Here is a 23402-nt window from a genome sequence, read left to right as displayed (position 1 = left end):
TCATGGCAAGAAAGTTTTATTCTTTTTATACAACGACAATTAAATCAAATCGGAGGGAGTACTTCTTAGTTAATTAATTAGTCTGAATGTTTACGGAGGATAGTAATTAATTTTTTATTAATTTAGTATGAAATAACAGAAATAAAGGCATCAGAAAGTGATAGACCATATATTTTACCCATTTTTAATCATGGTCTATAAGTGTTTTAAAGTGTTTTAAGATACAATTATTATGTTTTGGAGTCTATTTAGAGTATTTACAGGTTCAGGGACGTTTAGGAGAAATATGGTGATTTTGGAGTCTTTTGGAGCCTTTGGAGGTGCAGAGTTGCACAGACGCGTCAGATGTTTAGCTATGGATGAAGACCTTCTGACTGTTAGATTGAGCCCATATTTTTACACACGATAGAGCTTTGAGTTAGCTTTCGAATTCCACCGGTCTCAGGTCAATCAGCATCCTGTAGCGGAAGTTATGCCTATTTTACTGAAGAGTGGTCAGTCTGCCTCGCGAGAGGAAGCTGCCGAGAAGAGGAAGCCGCGTCGATCAATGGAGATCCCAGATTATGTGCCTTGTATATTTTATGACTGCGTGAAGCCCATAAGCCACAAATTACCAGAATGCCCTTGGACGACCAGAAATCCTATTTATGTTATTTCTAAGCCATTGTTGACGACTACACGCTTTCTACACACTTTCATTTTCTATTGTTTCTCTTAGGAGAGAAGGGAGGAACTCCTATCAGAGTCCTCCTGGAACTCCATTGGTTTTATTGATCTGTTTCATTTCAGTTTATATCTATTCATCTATGATTTCTGTTTTCATTTCTGAGTAGATCCTCCTGTTAGGTTTAGGGTTCATATATGTTTGTGGGATTAGCCCCAAACTATAGATCTGCCTTGTTGTGATATTCATGATAGATTTGTATTCATTGCTTGTTTTAGAGTAATTAAATAGAACTTGATCATAGGATTGCATACTCAAGCACCCTTGTTATCCCATCATGACATCTATATATCATATTAGGACTGCTAGAGAGGGCTAACCGCCAATTTAGTATCTTAATAGGGCATTTCATACTCGCGCATAGGCCTGGCTAGAACCCGCCGATCGATGTCTTCAACTGACTATCGGTCGACGTAGGCAAAGGTGTATCGGTCGATGTCCCAATAGGACCATCGATCGACACTCTTTCGTGTTAACATACTAACCGTTGAGACACGAGATCTAGCTTGTTAACCAGTGAAACATGCGACAGCTGATCACTGAGTTAAGCGGTTGAGCTCTAACATATCATGCATGCAACAATTAGGCATCTATAGATATTATAATCTCCAACACCTGAATAGAAACCCTAGATCTAACAACCATCCTTCCATCAAACAACCCTTGCCAAGCTGAACAATTATCTTGTTCATCTTGTTTACTGCTTTCTAGTTTGCTATATTTATTTTACTGCTTTAAAACCTATTAGCCTAGCTTAATCATATAACTATTAGATCTAATCGGTTTCCTAGTTTTTTGTGGATTCGATCTCTAAGTACTATAATTCGACCTCTTTTGATGAGAGTAACACTCTTTATGATAATTTGAGTGATATCAGAAAGTCACAATGCCAACAGAGAAAGCTTCCAAAGCCACACGACGTCCCTTCTGCATGACAAAATTTCATACAGCGTTACGTAATATTTGATTTGATACTTTCTTGTTCCCTGCATGTTCCGATTAATCAGGAAACATATCGTATCTTCTATTACTTCCAATGTTCCACCAGAAATGACACTTTCCTCTCTCACACGCATTGTCTCTGTTTCTAGACACGCTTTTAATTATCATCATGCCGATGTTAATTTTCTCTTTTTTGTCCCACTAATTGGTCAGGTTTATTGGAAAAATGAGACGCATGAACTCGTTTTTTCAATGGCACCATTTGAGTTATTTCATTTTGAGTATATAATATGGTAAAACATAAACTATTAGATAAAAGCTAAGTACGATGAGTTCACTCTGTTTACCAGACGAGTCAACTGTAATGATCTAGAGCAATGAATATCAAATATTATTGGATTTAAACAATATTTATGATCATTTTTTTTTGCTAAATTTATTTTTATTTATCAATACTCATTCATTTTTTATATTGTTTCGCATGTTAAGAATTGCACTATAAAGACTACAGAAACATACCTCTGTTAAGTGTTTAGTTATGATTATGAAATTATGATACGACAAAGGGAATATAGTGTATATAGTTATAGACTTCTTTTTTCAACGTATATAGTTATAGACTTATAAATATATAATTTTTTGGTTTCTGTTAATGTATATTTTTTATCAAAAAATAAAGTAATTCTTTTAAATAGTCTTTTTAAGTTTTTATCACCAAAATAGCCCTTTAAAATGACCAAAATAATTCATATTTATTTTTTTTAAAGAAAATTTACCTCTTAACTTTTCTAAATTAATTATTCTTAGGGTATAAATGTATATTTACACTCTAATAAAAATATTTATGGTCATTTTTTTGTTTAATGACTATTTTGTGAAAATAAATTAAAAAAATATAACATAGAGAATTTCTCAAAAAAAAATTGTAATTAAGGATATCTACGTGGAGATGACAATGCGCAAGCGGGAGTGCATGGCACATTTACGTGCCGAAAAAAATGCCTGAAACCATCCTCCAATGACCAAATATTTCTTTCATGTTAAGGCAAATTGTCTCTCACGTCACATTTCTTACTTTTGATTTTTTAATTTATAAACTTTTGTTAATAATGTCAAATTACATCACACACACGTCGGAAAATATTAACAATTGCATATTTGAACGTGACCCGTCATGTTCTGTTATGATCTTCTTTTTCTCTTCACCTTTATCTATTTGTATCTTTTCTTTGACCAATCAACTATTTCCCCAGTCCTCACCAAGTTTACCTGTCGACATACATATTCGATTGCTCGTATATTATATAGTCAAAATATCTTATCCGACTACGGACATGGACCCCGAAAATGATGAAGACTATAAAGCTCGAAACTGAATGGTTTGAAAATATATAGTTGAAAATATACATGATACAAGATCAATGCATGGGATGGATAAGGTAATGCATAAATATTGACTATTTTAATCAATTATACAATATCGAAGAATATCACTGTCGATCATTTGATGTCCAAATATTGTATACAACGACTCAACAATGAGAAAAAAATATATTAAGTTTACTCTTATGATAAGACATCAAATATTATCCACGGTTAGGCAGAATCGACACTACCCACTTCAAATAAAAATATACGTTCGCATCTTAGATGTCGTTGTGACATATATTCCTTCTTTGAATTAAAAGTGTTAACAACAACTACCGAATCATATATGTCTTAACAACTAACTAATCATTCACCTTTTATACTTTCCGAAATTCATGTATTTATAATCATCTATAGCTAAATACAATGTCCGCTAAGTTTCGTCATGCATATTTCTAATAATAAATTAAATATATATTCATTAACTTTTTTTTGAAACACATATATTCATTAACTATATATGGTACATACACCATGTGAATATCACATGGGTGACGAATTGATGAAACATTTTGTATGTTTTATTTTACTATTTTCATGCTTCTTTATATGAAATATATAAATTATAACCGATCTTTCTTATCATAGCATAAAATAAAGTGATAAAGGCATCAGAAAGTAGCAATGCCAACGCAAAAAGCTCCAAAGCCACGACGTCCCCCTTCTGCATGGCTCCATTTGCTCTAACCTATTAAAAAGTGTTACGTAATATCTGATTTTACTTTATCTTGTTTTATGCTCCAGTTAACTAGGAAACATATCTTATCCCATATACATATATGTGAAAAAAAATAAAATCAGACTAGAAAAGGAGAAAAGAAAAGTAAAAAAAAAAGCTTGCTATTTTGCCAACTTGTAGGTAAAAAGCTTATTGGAGACTAACGTCAATCCGAGTTATCATCTTTCTTTTTAAAAACCTTTACAAAAATCTTGTATGGCATCTCTAATATCAAAACTTTATAAGTTTAAATTGTGATTTTCATCATCAATTTGAATGAATTCTTAAATTGAAAATTAAACGTTTCTAGACATTTGAAGAAGATCAACAAAATTGCACTCCGAAGTTGTTTTGATATTTGAAAATCGCAAACAAAAATTTAAACACCTAACCAGTTCTTGATATTACTTAACCAGTTGTGTCCTTACATGGATTTGGTAGTTTGAAACCCTTTATTTATTTATATGTTTATGTATCTTTTTAACTATACTATATTACACCCAAAAAAAAATCTTTTTAACTATATGATTATTTTTTCCTGTAAAACAATAAAGAAAAATAGAGCATATGCTCGATCTTCTCATTGCCTTTAACCCCAAGAAAGTGGCTTTATGTGTGTCTTGATGACCCATACATGACTCATACTTTACCATAAAGGTCTCAAGACTCAACGATTCAAAGCTTTGTTTCAACTGCCTCTTGTCTCTTTGTCTTTCCCTTTAAATAACCATCTCACCACACAGGTTTCATCACTCACAATCTATCCATCTTTCAAGATCACTACTCAATCCTCCAAGATGACATTGAGCACAGTCCACCAAGAAGTTCTTGCATTCCCTGCAGTCAAGACTGCTCCTGCTGGTTACTTACCTGACCCAGCTTCCATCAACAAGGTCCAAATCCCATCTCCTTCCAAGAAATCTGAACAAAGCAAGAAAAAATCGATTCAGCGAACCAATAGCTTCACGGACGGATCTAGCGACCAGAGCAAGTTAGGACCAAAGCTGACCGAAACAGTCAAGAGAAAGCTATCCCTAGGAGCTAAGATCATTCAAATGGGAGGCTTAGAGAAGATTTACAAGAGGCTCTTTAGTGTCTACGATGAAGAGAAACTCTTCAAAGCCTACCAATGTTACCTATCAACAACGGCAGGTCCCATCGCAGGTTTACTCTCATCTCATCAAAGAAGATTGCTTTCTGGAGCGAGAGATCTATCAAAGTGGCTTCACCTCAGGGAGATCTCACTAGGGTTCACTACAAAGTGTCAATCCCTTTGTGCAAAATCAAGGGAGTGAACCAGAGTCTGAACACAAAGAAACCATCTAAAAAATACATTGAAGTAGTCACGGTCGATAATTTTGACTTCTGGTTCATGGGCTTCATGAGCTACCAGAAAGCATTCAATTGTCTTGAGCAAGCGCTTTCTCTCGAGCAATAACAAGCCGAAGGTTGAAGAGGAAATATTTCATTTCTAATTTAACATATTTTTCATTCCAAGAATGTTAATTAGGATAGAGCCTAGAAAATTCAGACAATATTGTACAAACTCTTTTATAACTCTCCTTTTGTTATTTATATTCATTGTTGACAAGAGCATGAGATTGAATATATTTACTTGCATCATCTATTTTCCTTAATCCACAATGATGCGTTGAGCTCCAATGTGAAATCAATATTTAATAGCCATTCCCATTCCTAATAACAAGGACGTTTTTAACATGTATAATTGGAGTGGTCGAACAAATTAAACTTCTAAAAATTAAATTTAAAAATAAATGTATAAGTAAAATTTTAAGATTCTAGATATATTTCTAAGTTTTGGACTTGCAATTTTTTTTTATAAAAAATGGTAAACATATATATATATATATATATATTGAGAACTCACTGAATCAATTCGAGGTGAATCGATCCTCGGTTAACATGGAATCAAATCATACTCTCTAACCTCACAATCACTCAAGATCAAACCGATCTAATAAAGACAAGAAAGCAATAGAGAAACACAAGATTGATAATTCAGGATATCTCTCTGATATGGAAAACTAATCCCTGGAGCCAGACTCAGTCTAGCAAATCCACTAGAACAAAGGACACCACTCGCAAATCGGAGATGGTGATGAACAAGGAATATCCGTAGTCTCTCTCTATTTCTCTGATTCTGTTTCGCAATGAGTCTAGCTTACTCTCTTTTATCTAATCCCTTTTTTATATGAACCAAAGGGTTACAAGCCTAACAAGAAAGTAAGTGTTAAACCAGCTAAACAAACTCTAACCGGTCTAACCGACTCCTAACTAACCTAGATAACAGATTTAACCACCTAAGTTACAATGCTCAATAAATATAAGTTTAGATCACATACCAACAATATATTATATATATGAAATTATTAACTTTAAAAACTACATCATTGTTTGTTTAAATTATACAGTTAATATTTTTGAATAGGGTTCAGAAATAATTTGAGTAAGATTCCAATAGTTAACGAAGTTTGTTCCATAAGAAACTCAAAGCTTCTATAGCTTCATGGCAAGAAAGTTCTATTTGACCCCTCAAAAAGAAAGAAGTCGGAGTGAACGTGCAAGAAAACATTCAACAAAAGGTTATACGTACTTGTTAGTTAATTAATTAGTCTAAATATATAGTATTTACGGAAACCAAAAATGGTAACAAATTTCTATTTAGTATGAAATTAAAGAAATGAAGGCATCATAAGGTCACAATGCCAACGCAGAAAGCTTCCAAAGCCCCCCTCCCCCAACACACAACGTCCCCTTCTGCATGACTCAGTTTGCTCCACAGTTTCGTAAAGCGTTACGTACTATTTGATTTGATATTTTCTTCTTTCATGCATGTTCCGATTAATCAGGAAACATATCGTATCTTCTATACATATTTAGATATCTTTTCAAAAATGAAAACTTAGGGTAAGAAAAGTAGTGATAAAATAAAAAAGGTTGTTTGTTCAAAAAAAAAAAAAAAAAATAAAAAAGGTTGATGTTTGGCCAACTTGTAGGTAGTGATTAAAAAAAAGCTTGTCGGAGACTAACGTCATACCGTGTGGTTTTTTTTTGTCAACACCGTGTGGTTATATCGCTCTTTCTTTTTAACTTTTTTTTGGGTTCTTTTTTAACTTTTTTTGGATCTCTAATTTTAATATTATTTTTACGTATAACTTTTTTTTAAACGTCTGATTAATTATGCTATTACAACGATGAGAAATATTACATTAGACGATTTTACAGCCGACAATTCTAGCATCATATGATAATGCATGTCTGACTGCATCATTCTGAGTTGTCCTATGAACTCTATTTTCGATGATACGCCATGTACCATACTGAAAACCTCTTATAACTAATTTCTCCATAATCTGCATAATTTGCGTTTTATGATATTTGAACTCCAGACCTCATGGTGTAGAAGCTTTAATAAACCCTTAATTAAACCACTAGACTAAGAGACTTCCAGATTTACGTATAACTTTAACATGTGATTTTGATATATAAAACGATCAATCAATTTGTAAATAAAATTAACATCTACAAAATTTTAAGAGAAATTATCTATCTATACTATTATTTATGAAGTGATTTGGCTTATTTGTCATGATTTCCATGATTATAGATAATTTTGCTTATTTGTCATGTTTTAATTAGGTTTAAGCTGAATCATTAATTTATTAATAGTTTTTAGTTGAGTGTCTATAATTTATTAGTTTAAATAAGATAACTATAAAATATGTAATTCGATATATAATTATTTTGATTTTGCTTATTTGTCATGTTTTCCATGATTTTAGTCAATTTTGCTTATTTATCATGTTTTTATTAGGTTTTAGCTTAGTCATTGATTTATTAATAATTTTTAGCTGAATCACTAATTTATTAATTTAAAAAAATATCCGTAATAAATTTTATATATAATTAAAAACGAATTTTGATTTAATAATATTTAAATATGTATGTTATATTAAAAAAATTATTTTCTTATTTGTCATATTTTATTAGGTTTTAAGCTTTTATATAGGTCATTGACTTATTATTAGTTTTTAACTGAGTATTTATTAATTTTTATATATAATAAAACACGCATTTTATTTTAATAATATTAAGTTTATATGTTATATTAAATAATTAATTATAAACTAATATAATAAAATTGTGAAAATATATTTAAAATTAAGAGAATTCTTATATATATTGTGTTGCTATCTGAAAATAATATTTTTTTATTATAAAGTTAAACAATTTTTTTATTATAAAGTTAAACAACTAAGATATAAAAAAGTTTATAATTAAATATTAGTCAAACAAAAATATTTATATAAAGATATTTTCTAAACTATTTCTAATATATGAGTGTTTTAAAACTTTTAACACAATAATAATTACATAGTTTGATGAACGCTTTTTGACATATATAAATAATTTGATGTTTGATTTAACTATTTTAAAATCATAAATAATAACTTAACTTGTGACTGAGTTCAAAACAAGGTTTCTTGCTTTTAATTTAAACCAGTTTAAGTTTAATCCGTGAAACACTATAGCTTCAGTTGATCACCACTAGAAAAATGAAAAAAATAAACAAAATAAAAAATAAAATTTCATTTGAAGAATTGAAAAAATATAGAAATATGAATTTTTGTTCAATTTATTCCTTATCAAAATTGCATAGAGAAATTTTTTCTTATAAATTCATTCTTCCATGGGAAATTTAGAATAAAAAGTGGGATCTACCTTTCAATAATTTGACTAAAATTTCAACATAACTGGTATAAATTTTGAGGAACAAAGAATTCACCATAATTTTTTTCTTTCACCATGTTCACCAGTTAGAGTTTTATAATGCCGATTTTTGGATTAATAAGACATAAAATAATAAATATTCGTAAGATGATTATGCCCGCATGTGCGGGTAAAACACCTAGTTGAAAATATTTTACAAACTGTTTTGCACTGCTGAATAGTTTTTGAAATTTGGAAAAGCAAACTCAAACAAAAATACTAACACATTTAATCAGTTATTGAACTAAAATATATTGTAAAACCTTGATTTACGCATGTCTTGCAAAAAAAAAAAAGGAAGCAAAAACAGAGCATATGCTTGATCTTCTTCTCATTCATTGCTTTATAACACCAAAGAAAGTAGCTTTATCTGTGCTACTTGATGACCCCATATCCATGACTCACCCATTACCACAAAGCTCCTCAAGTCACAACAGAGCTTTTGTGTTTTAACTGCCACTTGTCTCTTTGTCTTCCCCTTTAAATAACCATCTTACCACACAGGTTTCATCATCACCATCACTCACAATCTCTCAAGATCAAGATTAAGATTCAAGATTCAAGATCACTACTCAATCCTCCAAGATGACATTGAGCACAGTCCACCAGCAAATTCTTGCATTACCAGCAGTCAAGACTGCTCCTGGAGGTTCCTTGCCTGATCCAGCTTCCATAAACAAGCTTCAAATCCCATCTCCTTCCAAGAAGTCTGAACAAAGCAAGAAAAAATCGATTCTCCGAACCAATGGCTTCACCAATGGAACTAAAGATCAAAGCAATTTAGGACCTAAGCTAACTGAAACAGTCAAGAGAAAGCTATCTCTAGGAGCTAAGATAATTCAAATGGGAAGCTTAGAGAAGATCTACAAGAGGCTCTTTAGAGTCCACGACGAAGAGAAACTCTTCAAGGGCTACCAATGTTACCTATCAACAACCGCAGGTCCTATCGCAGGCTTACTCTTCATCTCATCAAAGAAGATTGCTTTCTGCAGCGAGAGATCTATCAAAGTGGCTTCTCCTCAGGGAGATCTCACCAGGGTTCACTACAAAGTGTCAATCCCTCTGTGCAAGATCAAGGGAGTGAACCAGAGTATGAACACAAAGAAGCCATCTCAGAAGTACCTTGAAGTAGTCACGGTCGACGGCTTCGACTTCTGGTTCATGGGGTTCTTGAGCTACCAGAAAGCTTTCAATTGTCTCGAGCAGGCGCTAAACAATAATTAGGAGAGAGCCTTAGAAAGAGACAGACATTATATTGTACAAACACACATTGTTTTCAAGTGGTGAATATATATTTTAGCTGATCCTATAAACATACATACATGTAGATCTCCTCCTAGCATTTCAAACAAAATGCAAATCAAAGAAAGCTTCATTGATCACAACAAAAGCTTTAGGACAAACACACACACTTTGCTCCATTGTATTACATTAGAGAATCAGATTTCTTCAAATATCAGATCCAACGAAAAATACACACACACACACACTTACTGAATAATAATCAAAGGAGCCGTCACAACCAATTATACAATGCACAATAATGTACAAAAGCTTCAGAGAAGGACTCACTAATGGACCATAAGCCATGAGTCCACTCATACACGTGACAGAGAGAGAATAGAGAGAATAGAGAGAGAGATCACAGAGGGTTTAGGGCACACCACAGACAATCTTCCCAACAGCAATAATCAAGCATCAAAGCAGAACATCTGGCTCGGTTAAACTTCCAGAAAAGTTAACTTTACAACATGCAGGGAACTCGAGGCCAGCTTCACTGCATCTAACTTCCGTCACATGTGGAAGAGACCTCACATCCAAATACTCCAGAGAGCTGCATTTCTCCAAAAGCTTGCCTATCCCTGCAACTGTGATCTTGGGACAGTTGCTCACCTTCAAAACCTTCAACCCCAAAACATCTTCGCTCCCCAAATCCCGGAAAGCATTGTCTGTGACCTCTTCGCAGCAACCGATATCAAGAGCCTCCAAGCTCTTGCACTGCTTCAGGACGCAGGTAAGGGAAGAGTCAGTTACATTCAAGCACCAGTCCATCCTCAGGTTCTTGAGGCCGTCTCTGCAAGAATCCGCCAGCAATACGATTGACTCATCAGAGATGTCTCTGCATCCACCGATTATCAAAGTCTCCAGATTCTTGCAGAACTGAGCCAGGGAGGATACAGACTCGTCCCTAACTTTGTAACAGTCAAGCAACTTGAGCGTCTTGAGCGAAGAAGCACAAGCTTTGGCCACAGAGGAAACTCCAGCGTCTCCCACGTTGCTGCATTTGTTGATATCCAAAGCTTTAATCTTTCTGCATCCCTTGACAAGATCAGCGAGGCCTGAGTCGGTTATGTTGGTGCAGCCTTGGAGCCCCAGAGCTTCCAGGTCACGGCATCTCTCGGAGAGTGATTTCAGTGTTTCGTCGGTGATGAAGCGACAGCCAGCTAGATGCAATGCTCTCAGATCATGGCAGCCTTGCGCAACGGCTGAGAGTCCTTTGTCCGAGAGCTTTCTGCAGTATGATACATCAAGAAACTGCAGAAGAGAGAGACATCGCCCAATTGAGGCTAAACCAGTATCTGTAATACCTGTTCACAGTAGTCAAAATCATAACCAATCATGACAAGATCCATTTGTCAAAAAAAAACATCCATACCAATACAAAGAGGCAAGCAATCATAGAGATGTTAATTAAAACAAGGTCATAGTTCCCCTCTTTTGAAGAGGGTCTTAGACTAATCATGAGGAGAAGACTCACAATCCTAGAATCACTTAGCTTAAACAAACAAACAAACAGATAAAGAGAAATCTAACACCTATACTGTCTTAAAGATTCTTCCTTTTTAATCAGACATGAAACACAAATAGATAAGAAAGAGGAAGACTTTATTGTTGTTTCCAAATCAAGTAAGTACCTTTACAGGTATGGAGATTCAAGACTCTGAGGCACTTGAATCCCTGGGCGATGACAGCGAGATCAGAGTCAGTGACACCTGGATAAAACGACCTCGAGACTGACTGAGACAAGTCCAGCTCCACGATCCGAGTGAACCTGGAGGCGAGGCGTCCGAGCATGTGCGGACCAGCACGCGCCGCCAGCTTCTTCCGGTCGGTGCTCTGCAGATACAGCCACCGCTTGCAGACGAGACCGAACACTTCCTTGTCCTTGTCCGTGTCTAGCCTCGACAGTATCCATCTCAGCTCGTCGTCGGTTAAAGCATCGTTAACGCAGACCGAGGCCATCACCCACCAGAGAGAGAGATGAAGGATCAAAAATGAATCCGAGTTAGGATTAGGCCTAATCTAATCTCTCAGCTGCTGTCTTCTTCTTCCTCTGTTAAAAGGGGGGGGGGGGGTGTTGTTAGATTAGATGAGCCTTACGGATCGTGTGGTACAAGGAAAGGCAATAAAGACTAGGTATGATGTGAAGATGACGCAAAGATCCTCCTCATCTCTCCATGTTCGGGTGGATGGGGGCAATTCAGGAATTTTAGTAACAAAGGAGATGCGTCTTATCATTGAGCACTTACAATGGCGGTCTCCTTTGTTTTTGTTTGCTCTCTAACACACATACACTCAAAAGTCAACGAATTGAGAGATTGAGAGAAGACATGTGTTGCTGTCTTTCTTCCTTTACTTTAGTTGCTGCTTGTCTTCTTCCACCTTTTGGCTTTCAGATATAAATTATGAATATTAAAAAAAGTTCCAAATTTGTGTCTAAAGTTATAATCTTTTGTCTTATAAAAAAAAGCACAACTTTTGTAACCGTTATTGAATCTGTTATACAATCTGTGTGAATCAATTTAACTCATTACTAACAGCAGAATCTCTCTAGGTGTGGATACTCCTTCCTTTGCTTGTGTTAAAAAAAGCCTGTGTGGGTCTTCTACTCACATATGATTAAAGAAAGGGAATACCAGAACTACTCCTCATACGCTATCCTCTCATAGGAAAAACCGCCACACCACAACCGTGAACAAAACAGCTGAAACAGGATATTACACAGCATACATAACCTGTGTCCCAACCGACCAGAAGAGAAACCCGCAGTAACTCGGATGCCTCATCAGTCTATACACACCGTAGCCTGTGATGCTCCTCGTGGTTGGTCTTTTATCAAGTGTGTGAACGATCTCCCCGCTGTTATGATAGCTGTTTTCCTGATGGTTTCGCCGATGATGATCATCATTACTTACGAGTCCAAAGCTGCTGACCCACACGTGTTGTTTCAGTTCGGGTAATCTCGGTGAGGTGTTCCAGCAGGGCCAAGAGCATGGCTAAAGCGTAGTGCTTGCTGATCACAAGTGAGGTTAGAGTTACGTTTGACTGACCGTCCGTGAATGGCGATGGCTAGAATGTATTCTGATGTGTGGAAGAAGGTTAATGAAGATAACTGTCTGAAGCCCCGTGGTGTCACTGAAGATATGTGTCATTTTTTTCATTAATCAAAGAAAGTCTTTTTATTAAGAGTGATGATAATCTCTCATTCATTTCGAGACTCAACCGCAGACCTGTGAATGAGGTAGATGCATAGTGTACTACTATCAGTAATGGATCCAAGAACTGCATAACCACCTGCGAAAGAATTAGCCGAAAAGAGAATACTCAATTAAACTAAACCTGAAGTTTCCAAAACACTTAATCTATGTAACAGCATGAATATGAAAGAGGAACAAGTTGTGGTACCAGGAAGGATATGATCTTGATCCAAGTGTTGAAACTTTCCCAAAGAAAAATATGATCTTGATCCAAATCAATCTCTTAACCTATGACAGTTATCCTAGTATCAGTTTGAACACATTTAGCAACCATTCAAAACAACTACAGTGTCCACTGGTTGATCATAACAATCGCAAAGATAATCAACTTACTTGCTAGAAAAATAAGATATGAGGAAATGAACAGAGCCGAGAATCAGAGAAATACGTAAAGGAGATGGAGAGCTTCTGCGAGAAACGAATTGGTGTAAACAGGGAACTATGCGACGCTGAGGAAGAAGACAGAGAGAGATGATGTTCGAATGTAAGGAAGAAGAAGAAAGTTTTATACCTTTTCTGTTAAAAAAAAAGAAAAAAAAAAAGAGGATTGTGCCAAATAACATTCTGAGAGATGAATAAAAAGAAGACCAAGGAAGGAGAAGAAACTACTCTCGGTCACGTGCAGCACATATCATATAAGAGATGGTGACAAGTGTAGCTATTTTAACTTGGTTGTCTAAGGAAATAACACTGGCATATTAGACTCTCAGTTACATGAGCTAAAAAGATCGGTCACATGAGAAAGTACTTGCTTCTTGTTTGGAACCTCTGTTGCAAAAATTAGACTCTGCCTAAGCTTTGTAAGGATATGGACTCTCGAGAAAGAGTAACTCTTCTTTTTTTGAGCTTAGGCAATTGGGATGTTGGGTTCACCAAGATTCACAAACGCCTCAGCACGTGCCATCCTACTCATTGCAGCGTTCCACGACACCAAATGGTTCAGAAACGTGTTTATGTACTTTCCCCTCTCGTTCTACCACCACCACCCCCCCCGGTAAAAAAAACACTCATCAGCCTTTTCTTGAATGAACATTAAGAACAAAAGACTGTTGAAACTGAAGCTAGCTTGTTACCTTGTAGTCTATGTAATAAGAGTGCTGCAGATAAACGAAATGAAAACGAAATATATATTAGAAGATTCATTTCAAAATGTTTCTTGATGGAAGAGAGGAGATAGTATTATTATACCTCCCACACATCCAAGCTGATGATTGGCTGTAAACAACAACAACAAAAATACATGTGATCAAGAGGAAACATCACTTTATAACAAGAAAAAATTAATGAGACTCTCTCACATACAATATCGTCCCACACTAGTGGGTTAATGGCGTTTGAGGTTTTCACCACTTCAAGTCTTCTCTCTTCCCTCTTCACTGAAAAAATAAAATCAAGTTTCCATCTTCAGAGTCATTCTTTTAGTTTCCAGTTAATCTACAACAAGTGAAAAAGCTTGTAAAGTCATCTCACAAACAAGCCAAACCCAGCCAGAACCAAACTGAGTAAGAGCAGCATTAGTGAACTTCTCTCTGAAATTCGTAAATGACCCAAAATCTTTCTCAATCTGCTCAAGAACACCCTTTTGAGGCATGTCTCCACCACCAGGTTGCATCGACTCCCAGAAGAAATCATGGTTATAGACCTTTAAAACAAACAAACATTAGCCTGTGTACATAGAAGAAGAAGCCAGCTTAGAAAGTAAAGTTCACCTGAGCAGCGTTGTTGAACTCAGGCAAAGGATTCCCGTTGTTGTATGTGGCCTTGATAAGCTCTTCCATGGTGTATCCATAGAGTTTATCATCTTTCCCTAACTGTTTGTTTAGATTGTCCACGTAGCCTCGGTGGTGTTTACCCCAATGCACTTCTAGTGTTCTTTGACTCATATACGGTTCCAAAGCATCCTAAGATCAAGTAACATACTAACATGTAACTGCAAGAAGCATAAGCAACACAAAGATAAAAAGCGTCTTGTCTCATTTTAAGACTTACAAGAGGATAAGGAGGGGTCTTGAGACCATAGTAAGCTTCAACCTTTAAACCACCACGTGACCCAAGAGAGCGTCTTCTCTGCTGATTACTCTTAACAGAAACCAAAAACACACGAAAATTCAAAAGCTTTAGTGATTAAAAGATAACAGAAGCAAAAACCACAAGGGGATTTTCAAATAAAGGAGACGAACCAGATGGACAAGCTTGGAGGATTTCAAACGAATACTAGAATCTGAAACAGTACAGAAACTGCTGGTCGTCACAACACAAGAAGCCATTGTTAGAAAACAGAATTGCTTCTTCACTCCGACAGAGACCGACCTTATCAATCTGTTTGTTCGGTCCGGTTAATATTATAAATTAAAAAAAAACCTAGGGAGGTTTCCGCTCCGGTTAACAAAAAAGAACCGGTTAAGCGAACCGGAAGGAAGGTGTGCAGCAGCAAGGGTTTTAGCAAATTCTCTGAAACCGACCATCGCAATAGCGTAGCCTCCTCTGCCATCAAGCCGTGAGCTCAAAGCCTAAAACCCTCTTCTTGTAGCTATCTGGGTTGTCTGAAAAAGCAATCCTTTGCTTCTAATTCTGTTGACTTTTAGATCAAACTAATGGCTGGAAGGGCTGCGACATCGTCGGCTAAATGGGCGAGAGAGTTTTTGCTCAGAAGGAATCCTCTTGGAGCGATTCGAAACTCTTCTTCGGCTGCTCCTGGCGCGGCTTCCTCTACACCTAAAGTCCCTCACTTTTCCAAAAAAGTAAGCACCTTTGTTGATCAATCTCTTTGTTAAAAAAAATCAATCTTTTTAGCCTGTCTACTAGAATTTGTATCATCAAATGCTTATTTAGTTATAGATCATTTTGGCTCTTACAAGTGCAATTCAGTTTCTCAGTTCTCAAAGTATGTAGCTTTGAAATTTTTAGGGAAGGATATTGACAGGAGCTACCATTGGTCTGGCCATAGCTGGAGGAGCTTATGTCAGTACTGCAGATGAAGCAACCTTCTGGTACTAGTGCCTGTGACATTACATATCTTTGTCTTTTATTCTCCTTGTTAATTTTGATCCATCTTGTGTGTGTTGGACAGTGGGTGGCTGTTCTCAGCAACAAAGGTTGTTAACCCTCTCTTTGCTCTTCTGGATGCTGAGTTTGCGCACAAGCTGGCTGTCACGGCCGCTGCTCGCGGGTGGGTGCCTAGAGAGAAGAGGCCTGATCCACAGATCTTGGGACTTGAAGTTTGGGGAAGGAAGTTTTCAAACCCAATAGGTCTTGCCGCTGGATTCGACAAAAACGCTGAGGCTACAGAGGGATTGCTAGGACTTGGGTTTGGCTTTGTTGAGGTTGGCTCTGTAACTCCAGTTCCACAAGAAGGCAACCCTAAACCACGCATCTTCAGATTACGTGAAGATGGGTGAGAATCTCAAATCCATTGACCTTTATAATGCTCAACAGTTTCAACTAAAACACTGAATAATCTTTGCTTCTTGTTCTTTCAGAGCTATTATCAATAGGTGTGGGTTTAACAGTGAAGGGATTGTTGTGGTTGCAAAGCGGTTGGGTGCTCAACATGGTAAAAGAATGTTGGCGGAAACATCAGGCACTTCGTCATCTCCAAGCGATGAAGGAAAACCAGGGGGCAAGTCTGGACCTGGTATACTTGGAGTCAATCTTGGAAAGAACAAGACAAGTGAAGATGCAGCTGCTGACTATGTCCAGGGAGTTCATAACTTATCCCAGTATGCTGATTACTTGGTAATATATATAGAGCATTCATTTGATCTTATCTACCATAGAATCATTTTGCTCATTTTTTATTTTTCTCTCTACAGGTTATCAATGTTTCATCACCAAACACAGCAGGGCTGAGAATGCTTCAGGGAAGGAAACAGTTGAAGGACCTTGTAAAGAAGGTACAAGCTGCCAGGGATGAGATGCAGTGGGGTGATGATGGTCCTCCTCCTCTTCTTGTGAAGATTGCTCCTGATCTATCCAGAGGAGAGCTTGAAGATATTGCAGCGGTGAGTTGTAATTTAGAAAAAAAAAAAACTTAAAAATTTCCACCAAGTAAATGGCTCTTACAACATTGTATTGGTATTGGCTTGTGTAGGTTGCTCTTGCTCTCCACTTAGATGGGCTGGTAAGTTATCTTGATACACGAAACTAACCTATGTTTCTCTAAAAATGTCAATGAACGTTGAGTTGAAAAAGCGACCAAATGTTTACAAAAATTCTTATGATGATGATGATGATGATACTGTATTTGTTATTGTCTCATAGATCATATCAAATACAACAGTCTCGAGGCCAGATCCTGTAAGCAACAACCCCGTGGCAACAGAAACAGGGGGTTTGAGCGGGAAACCGCTCTTTCCTCTCTCCACCAACATGTTAAGAGAGATGTACACTCTAACACGAGTAAGTTTTTTTCTTAATCTAAAAAGAGATGAGAGTAACTATTGTTACCAAGGAACTAAAACATTTCTGATTCGGGTTATTGGTTATTTTCATTGACATCTTACATTAGGGAAAGATTCCACTTATAGGCTGCGGTGGTGTTAGCAGGTAAACGTCTTAACCTGTTTATAGACTATGAGGAAAACAAAACACACGAAAAAAAAATGATTCAGATGATTTTTCTTCAGTGGTGAGGATGCTTACAAGAAGATAAGAGCCGGAGCTACTCTTGTTCAGCTGTACACTGGGTTTGCGTATGGTGGACCTGCTCTCATCCCACAAATAAAGGTATCTCCTTTACTTTCTCATTAAGTACTGGACTTTTCTGGGATCATGGAAGCTTAATAGGTATGAGAATCTGTCTAAAAGCTACATTCACAACGTTAAACTCTTTTAAGATAAAACATACATGAATCTTTTTGGTGGAACTGAGAAAATCGTTGTTGTAATATTCATCACATCTTGGTGCTATAGGAAGAACTAGTGAGTTGCTTAGAAAGGGATGGCTTCAAGTCGATTCAAGAAGCAATTGGTGCAGATCACAGATGATCGATCAAACACGAACAAGAACAAACTACAGAGAGGATAGAGAGTCCTTTTCTTACAACAACAAAAACAAAAGAGTTGTATTTAAATTTCATTGATTCAGTTGTTTCTTTCTGCCTAAACAATAACATTGATGGCTTCTGTTTCTTTGCTCTTGCTTTATGGGAAATAACTAAGCAACAATTGTTCTCTTTGATATTACAGCACAAAGTTCTTATAGAACACAAAACATATCCCGATTTGAGATCATAAGATTCGTTACCAAACTGTTCAGACAAAACAAATGTGCAGAGTCACAAAACGTCAAAAAAAGTAAAAGCCACGAGAGAATGAATGAATTTTCACGACGTGGTTGCAGCTTGCAACTGTCGAACTTTACCCTGCAAGACCATCCCGGCTTCATCTGCCACGCTCTTCTTCTTGGCCAACACCTTGCATTAAACAACAAACATTCTTAAAACATCAACAAAATTATCGGGTAAGCTGTAGACATAGGTCTTGAAACAAAAGGGTATTGGAACAACTTGGCAATTATGCAAGATTAACGTTACTAAATATGCTCATTGAAGGACAAAGAAACAAGAGTCAGAAATAATAACAAGTACTGGAACATCAAATCAAATGTGGAGTGAAAAGATGGATACACTACTAAAAATGAATGCTGCATCTATGGCTCTAAGGAGTGTTTGTTAATGTGTATGAAAGAAGAACCAACCAAAGGCTCTTTTAGCAACCTTTTTTACATTTACACTGGATCAGTCACAAAAAGATCCTATAATGTTGAGATCAAAGAAAAATAGTAGTTGTAAAATCCAATTCCATTCGATCCACTTACTAATTACACAGTATTGGTAAACGTTAATAAGAACTTTGTTGTATGAGGAAACTTGTAAGGCATAATCTATATGCTTATCAGGATCTACCTAAAAGCATACCTCAAAGAGTTGTTCATAGTTGGATTTCAACAAGTTGATCTTCCTCTGACAATAGTCTTTTCCATCCTCCATTGTTTTCTACACACATATTCAACTTCTTCACAGGCGGAAACAAACGACTGCTAATCACACTTCTTTATCTATATATGTATTGTACCTCGATGAAGTAACCAGTGCCGATATCAACTAGAACCTTATCAGCTTCGTCAAGTGTCCCAGGCACGTAGAGAGACGCGGTGAGTGGTACGAGCATCTTCTTGCCTTGAGGTCGAAGAGAGAGATCGTTTAGAGCTCCCGCGGCGGATTCGAGGCGAGCGTTGGCTGTGCGGATGTTGTTCAGACTGTCCTGGAGGAGATTCACTTCCAGATCCGCTTGCTCCTTCAACGCTTTCAGCTGATCGATCCCCATCTTCTCCAGCTCTCCTCTCGCCGATGATGACGCCATTCTCTCTCTCTCAGCTGTGAACTCTGCGCGGCGAAAGCACTTCTCCCCTGCGAGTGACGAAGTCTGGCCCATTAAGTTGAGTTAGCGTTAGAGACGAAAGCCGGCCCATTAATCCCCATACTAAGGCCCATATAAGTCCATTTAACCGCGCGAGAAAGTTTTCCTGACGTTATTTTAAAAAACATTCTCAACCTTACACACTGCCCCTCCTTTACTATTTTTATTTTACCTCGAAGGATAAGTGTCGATATTTATTTTAGGGTTGATTGAATTATATTCGTAGAATTTAAAAGTCTGAGTGTTTCTATAATGATTTTTAGTAATCAATTCCTTCTGTTTTTTGGTAAGATTTAAAGAGAAACTATTTGACAGTACATTTAATACGGCATAGAGCTGGTAGATTGAAGCTATTTACTTACATGTGTCGGTCCAAAGTGCCATATAGACAAAATAATTTTATTAATATTATCATTTGCCAACCTATAGAAATTATTTTTGGTAGACAAGAATGGGACCATGTACATTATTGGAGTTGGGGTCATTTTAGATGATTCGACAATAAAAGGTACGGTATGTTTTGATACGAGTTGATTACTTTATATCCCCACCTATAATTATTTGCATTCTATTAGATAGCTGAGTGTTAATTACTCTAGTACTAATTAAGAAATAAAAACACCAACTTTTATGTTAAGATCTTTCCATTAATGGAATTCTTATTTTATGGCAAATTGTTTATTTCGTTGATTGGTTAGTGCCACCTAAATTATCTAAGAAAATCTATCTAATCTTTTTTTGGTCAGCAGAAACCCATCCAATCAACTTTGATAGTATTCATCAAAATAGAATTGTGATAAATGAACAACATTCAATAAATATAGCTATGATCGAAAATGTGAAACTACAATTAACATTATCTACGCATTAAGTCATTAACTGTAAATATAGCATACTTTTCAATTCTAACGTCATATGCGTTGCATGAAATTTTTTACTACTTCAAGCTTTGAATGTATCATCACGGGGAATTAAACTATACTTTTAGTAACTAACTTTCTTTTTCGCACCTGTCCTTCACCAAGATTTGAATTACAATAGTGAATTTACTCTGTGGCCAAAACAAAATAAAAAGCATTAAAATAATCAGTTAGAAATTTTGATTGTGGATGCGCCACATATTTGAGTAGCTGCTACTCTGAGACAAGAGACATTATCATGGCTTTGATCGGTAACTGTGTGGAATGGCGGAATAGGCGATTCTGCAAATATTTTATCAATCAATAAAAAATTATGAAATTAAAAAAACACAAAAATGCAAACTTGCATTTTTACTAACAAAATTTTCAAAAAATATTCCATTAAATAGAAAAGTGAATTTTACTAGATTATGCCAGAAAAAATTTACAAAATCAACGTTTTCATATTAATAAATTATATGATAATGCTATCTTAAAATTTAAAATACATAGCAATATTTTTTAATGATAAATAGTTATATCGTAAATAAAGTTATAATATAATTTGCACATTATTAAATGTCAATATATTATTAAAACGTATTGAAAGATAAACTAGATATTTATAATAAGAATTAAAATATTTTTAAATAAATTTTAGTTATTTTCACATTTTGTAATAACTAGCTTAATTATTGATATTTTTATTGTTATAACAAATTAAATACCATATAAAATAGTTTAACATGTACTCCACCATTTTGTAAATTTTAAAATTTTTTACGATTTAATTAATTGTTCCGCAGCTTAACTGTTTTTTCTGCTATGATTACCAAACGGAGCCTGTAACTCTTATACGTTCAGTTTTGCTAGAGCTTATGCCTCTTGAACAAAAATATTGAAAACCTGTTCTACAGATACCCTGTCACCTTTTGGTTTTAAATTTTCAGCAGTAAAAATACGAGTCAATCTGACTAACGTGACATAAATTCTTACGAAACAAGTGGGCAATAAAAGTTGAAGAGATTTCAAGACAGACGACACATCTGCTTTGTCTTTTCTATACTTACTTAATCTTCTGTTCTTGAATTCAAATCGAAACGCGAAACCCCAAGAAGATAACCTTCTGAAACCCACAATCCATATATCCAGAGAGAAATAGAAGTGATGATAACTATGTTCATCCATTTTTCCAGTTCGATTTCAGCGAGACAATCACACTCACATAAAAGCTTTTGTCTGTAAAATAAATGCAGAGAAAGGGAACCAAACAAACAAACAAACACCAAGAATGGAACATTTATTAAAATGATAATGTGGTTAACAGCTTGCGCAATTTGCTCGCCACAGTTGTTGTAACACATTACACAATTAGCAACAAAAAAAAACAATATAACATAATATAGTATCTGGAATTTTAGACGACGGCTCTGTTTCGCCGGAAAAACCAGACAAGAAGGGGGCCAAAAAAAAAACCTCCGCGGTTTCTTCATTACCCTACACGAGGTACTTAAAAGTAAAATCTCGGTTCCGATGAGATATCGATCTTCCACAAAAAAAAAAAAAAAAAAACAAAAACCTCTCTGACACACAGGTTCTTAAACCCTAAACCCTAGTCTTAAACTTAAACTTAACACACTAAATCACTCTTTGAATCATTCAACCAATCTCAAAAAACTAAGACACACACATATAGAGAGAGAGAGATAAGCCACTCGAGTAAAACAATGCAGGAGAGATTGATCGATGACAAATAGAGATTAATATTTATATACCAAACTAAAAAAAAAGAGCTTTAACTTCATAATCAACGCTGGTCATCCTCTCTCCGACCCGACCCGGGAGCTCCACCAGATAAAGAAGCAAGCAAATTAAGATGACCCGGAAGATAGTTCCCGACTCTAGCCGCCGAAGCTTCACCCATTGCAGCTTGTTGCTGCTGCTGCTGGTGTACGAACAGTGCAGCAGCTGCCGGCTGCTGCTGCTGCTGCTGCTGTTGTTGCAAGAACATCTCTTGATGAGAGGCAAAGCTCCAGACTTGTCCGAAATCCGGCCTCGCCGGAACCGCCCAGAACCCAGCCGGCGTAGCAAAAGATCCCATCTCGTCTTTACCGCCTCCGGAATCCTCTCTCAGGCGTTTTCCGAGTATGAACGGTTTATGATCCAACGAGGAGGAGAGAGTGCAGTTCGTGGAAGTGGAAATAGTGGTGGAGCTTCCTCGGACCGATACCGACGCGGTGGAGAAACTCGCGGGAGTTGTGCCGGTTCCCGTCGCGGCGATGATCGACGGCTCGGCTTGGCGGAGGAGCCACTCGATTGTTTGGCCGTCGGATTTGTGGCCGAGCTCTCTCGTGAGCTGGAACACGCGAGCCGCGCAGATGATCGGCATGCGGATCCTCCTCCCTCTTCCGTCGACTTTGCTGTGTCTATCTTTCGCCGGAGGTTTCTTCACGACGAGACCTCCGTCTGAAGATTGTTTCAGATTCTGCTGTTGTTGTTGTTGTCGCTGGTGTTCGATTAAAGAACCGTTAGAGATCATAACTCCGTCGTCGTTGTTGTTATTAGACATGGTTCGTTTTGGAAGAGAGAAAATGGTGGTGGTTTCTTTTGTTTTAATCAGTTCTCTTTATCTGAAACACATATTCAGAGGGAGGGAGGAGAAGCTAATGATTGAGAGGCAGGAGCTGGTGGAGACAGGAAGGAGAGCACATGGGTGGTGGGTCCTCTTCACAGCTCACCTCCCTCTCTCTGTTTTTTCTTTCTTTTCTTTTTTAGAGGGGACTTTTTTGTCACGACGCGGTGACCTTCACTCTCCTTACCTCCGGTGACGGCCACGCTCCGGCTATGGAATTTAAGCCAGGTGGTGGGTCAACCCAGTAGGACCCGGTCCTTTCTGCAGGCTGTTACGTGCATTTAAGAGGCGCGTTTCTCCTATGCTATTT

The 23402-nt window shown here is 36.5% G+C and overlaps 6 protein-coding genes and 2 pseudogenes across 8 annotated transcripts; 3 read left to right on the top strand and 5 right to left on the bottom strand.

The window, feature by feature from the left end:
* The first annotated feature begins 3403 nt into the window (after positions 1 to 3403).
* On the top strand, positions 3404 to 5387 carry LOC106348341 (annotated as a pseudogene).
* Positions 5388 to 8740: 3353 nt separating this feature from the next.
* On the top strand, positions 8741 to 9922 carry LOC106348337 (putative GEM-like protein 8). Its single transcript, XM_022687637.2, has one exon. The coding sequence runs from the start codon at positions 9189 to 9191 to the stop codon at positions 9825 to 9827; it is 639 nt and encodes a 212-aa protein (XP_022543358.2). The 5' UTR covers positions 8741 to 9188; the 3' UTR covers positions 9828 to 9922.
* Positions 9923 to 9957: 35 nt separating this feature from the next.
* LOC106348336 (F-box/LRR-repeat protein 2) lies at positions 9958 to 12049 on the bottom strand. Its single transcript, XM_013788058.3, has 2 exons — positions 11519 to 12049; positions 9958 to 11191 (listed from the first exon to the last, which is right to left on the bottom strand). The coding sequence occupies exons 1-2, from the start codon at positions 11844 to 11846 to the stop codon at positions 10302 to 10304; spliced, it is 1218 nt and encodes a 405-aa protein (XP_013643512.2). The 5' UTR covers positions 11847 to 12049; the 3' UTR covers positions 9958 to 10301.
* A 238-nt stretch (positions 12050 to 12287) lies between these two features.
* On the bottom strand, positions 12288 to 13526 carry LOC125575504 (annotated as a pseudogene).
* A 191-nt stretch (positions 13527 to 13717) lies between these two features.
* Positions 13718 to 15547, bottom strand: LOC106348338 (superoxide dismutase [Fe] 3, chloroplastic-like). 3 transcript variants are annotated; one of them, NM_001315781.1, is given in 8 exon segments: positions 13748 to 14114; positions 14215 to 14238; positions 14330 to 14356; positions 14444 to 14517; positions 14612 to 14783; positions 14851 to 15042; positions 15131 to 15220; positions 15322 to 15408. In NM_001315781.1, coding segments are annotated over 8 exon segments (792 nt in total). In that variant the 3' UTR covers positions 13748 to 13988.
* Positions 15548 to 15588: 41 nt separating this feature from the next.
* Positions 15589 to 18320, top strand: LOC106348342 (dihydroorotate dehydrogenase (quinone), mitochondrial-like). Its single transcript, XM_022687636.2, has 10 exons — positions 15589 to 15882; positions 16049 to 16131; positions 16212 to 16535; positions 16621 to 16876; positions 16954 to 17142; positions 17232 to 17261; positions 17402 to 17539; positions 17649 to 17686; positions 17767 to 17866; positions 18053 to 18320. The coding sequence occupies exons 1-10, from the start codon at positions 15736 to 15738 to the stop codon at positions 18125 to 18127; spliced, it is 1380 nt and encodes a 459-aa protein (XP_022543357.2). The 5' UTR covers positions 15589 to 15735; the 3' UTR covers positions 18128 to 18320.
* On the bottom strand, positions 18298 to 19571 carry LOC106348343 (probable prefoldin subunit 5). Its single transcript, XM_013788064.3, has 3 exons — positions 19217 to 19571; positions 19060 to 19137; positions 18298 to 18555 (listed from the first exon to the last, which is right to left on the bottom strand). The coding sequence occupies exons 1-3, from the start codon at positions 19502 to 19504 to the stop codon at positions 18466 to 18468; spliced, it is 456 nt and encodes a 151-aa protein (XP_013643518.2). The 5' UTR covers positions 19505 to 19571; the 3' UTR covers positions 18298 to 18465.
* Positions 19572 to 21741: 2170 nt separating this feature from the next.
* LOC106348344 (transcription factor TCP7-like) lies at positions 21742 to 23202 on the bottom strand. The gene has a single exon (XM_013788065.3). The coding sequence runs from the start codon at positions 23027 to 23029 to the stop codon at positions 22268 to 22270; it is 762 nt and encodes a 253-aa protein (XP_013643519.2). The 5' UTR covers positions 23030 to 23202; the 3' UTR covers positions 21742 to 22267.
* Positions 23203 to 23402: the final 200 nt, after the last annotated feature.

This window comes from Brassica napus, chromosome A6 (assembly GCF_020379485.1).
Source record: "Brassica napus cultivar Da-Ae chromosome A6, Da-Ae, whole genome shotgun sequence".
Classification (NCBI taxonomy): domain Eukaryota; kingdom Viridiplantae; phylum Streptophyta; class Magnoliopsida; order Brassicales; family Brassicaceae; genus Brassica; species Brassica napus.
This window is presented reverse-complemented; position numbering and strand designations above follow the sequence as displayed.

Coding starts and splice junctions, on each gene's coding strand:
- LOC106348342 (XM_022687636.2), top strand. CDS start 15,736: ATGGCTGGAAGGGCTGCGACATCGTCGGCTAAATGGGCGAGAGAGTTT. Junction 16,877..16,953: donor CCCAGTATGCTGATTACTTG/GTAATATATATA, acceptor TTCTCTCTACAG/GTTATCAATGTTTCATCACC. Junction 17,540..17,648: donor AGATGTACACTCTAACACGA/GTAAGTTTTTTT, acceptor ATCTTACATTAG/GGAAAGATTCCACTTATAGG.
- LOC106348336 (XM_013788058.3), bottom strand. CDS start 11,846: ATGGCCTCGGTCTGCGTTAACGATGCTTTAACCGACGACGAGCTGAGA. Junction 11,192..11,518: donor GAATCTCCATACCTGTAAAG/GTACTTACTTGA, acceptor TACTGTGAACAG/GTATTACAGATACTGGTTTA.
- LOC106348337 (XM_022687637.2), top strand. CDS start 9,189: ATGACATTGAGCACAGTCCACCAGCAAATTCTTGCATTACCAGCAGTC.
- LOC106348338 (XM_048781195.1), bottom strand. CDS start 15,408: ATGGCTTCTTGTGTTGTGACGACCAGCAGTTTCTGTACTGTTTCAGAT. Junction 14,784..14,850: donor AGTTCAACAACGCTGCTCAG/GTGAACTTTACT, acceptor TTTGTTTTAAAG/GTCTATAACCATGATTTCTT. Junction 14,518..14,611: donor TGGCTGGGTTTGGCTTGTTT/GTGAGATGACTT, acceptor TTATTTTTTCAG/TGAAGAGGGAAGAGAGAAGA.
- LOC106348343 (XM_013788064.3), bottom strand. CDS start 19,504: ATGGCGTCATCATCGGCGAGAGGAGAGCTGGAGAAGATGGGGATCGAT. Junction 19,138..19,216: donor GCACTGGTTACTTCATCGAG/GTACAATACATA, acceptor ATATGTGTGTAG/AAAACAATGGAGGATGGAAA. Junction 18,556..19,059: donor ACTATGAACAACTCTTTGAG/GTATGCTTTTAG, acceptor GTTTAATGCAAG/GTGTTGGCCAAGAAGAAGAG.
- LOC106348344 (XM_013788065.3), bottom strand. CDS start 23,029: ATGTCTAATAACAACAACGACGACGGAGTTATGATCTCTAACGGTTCT.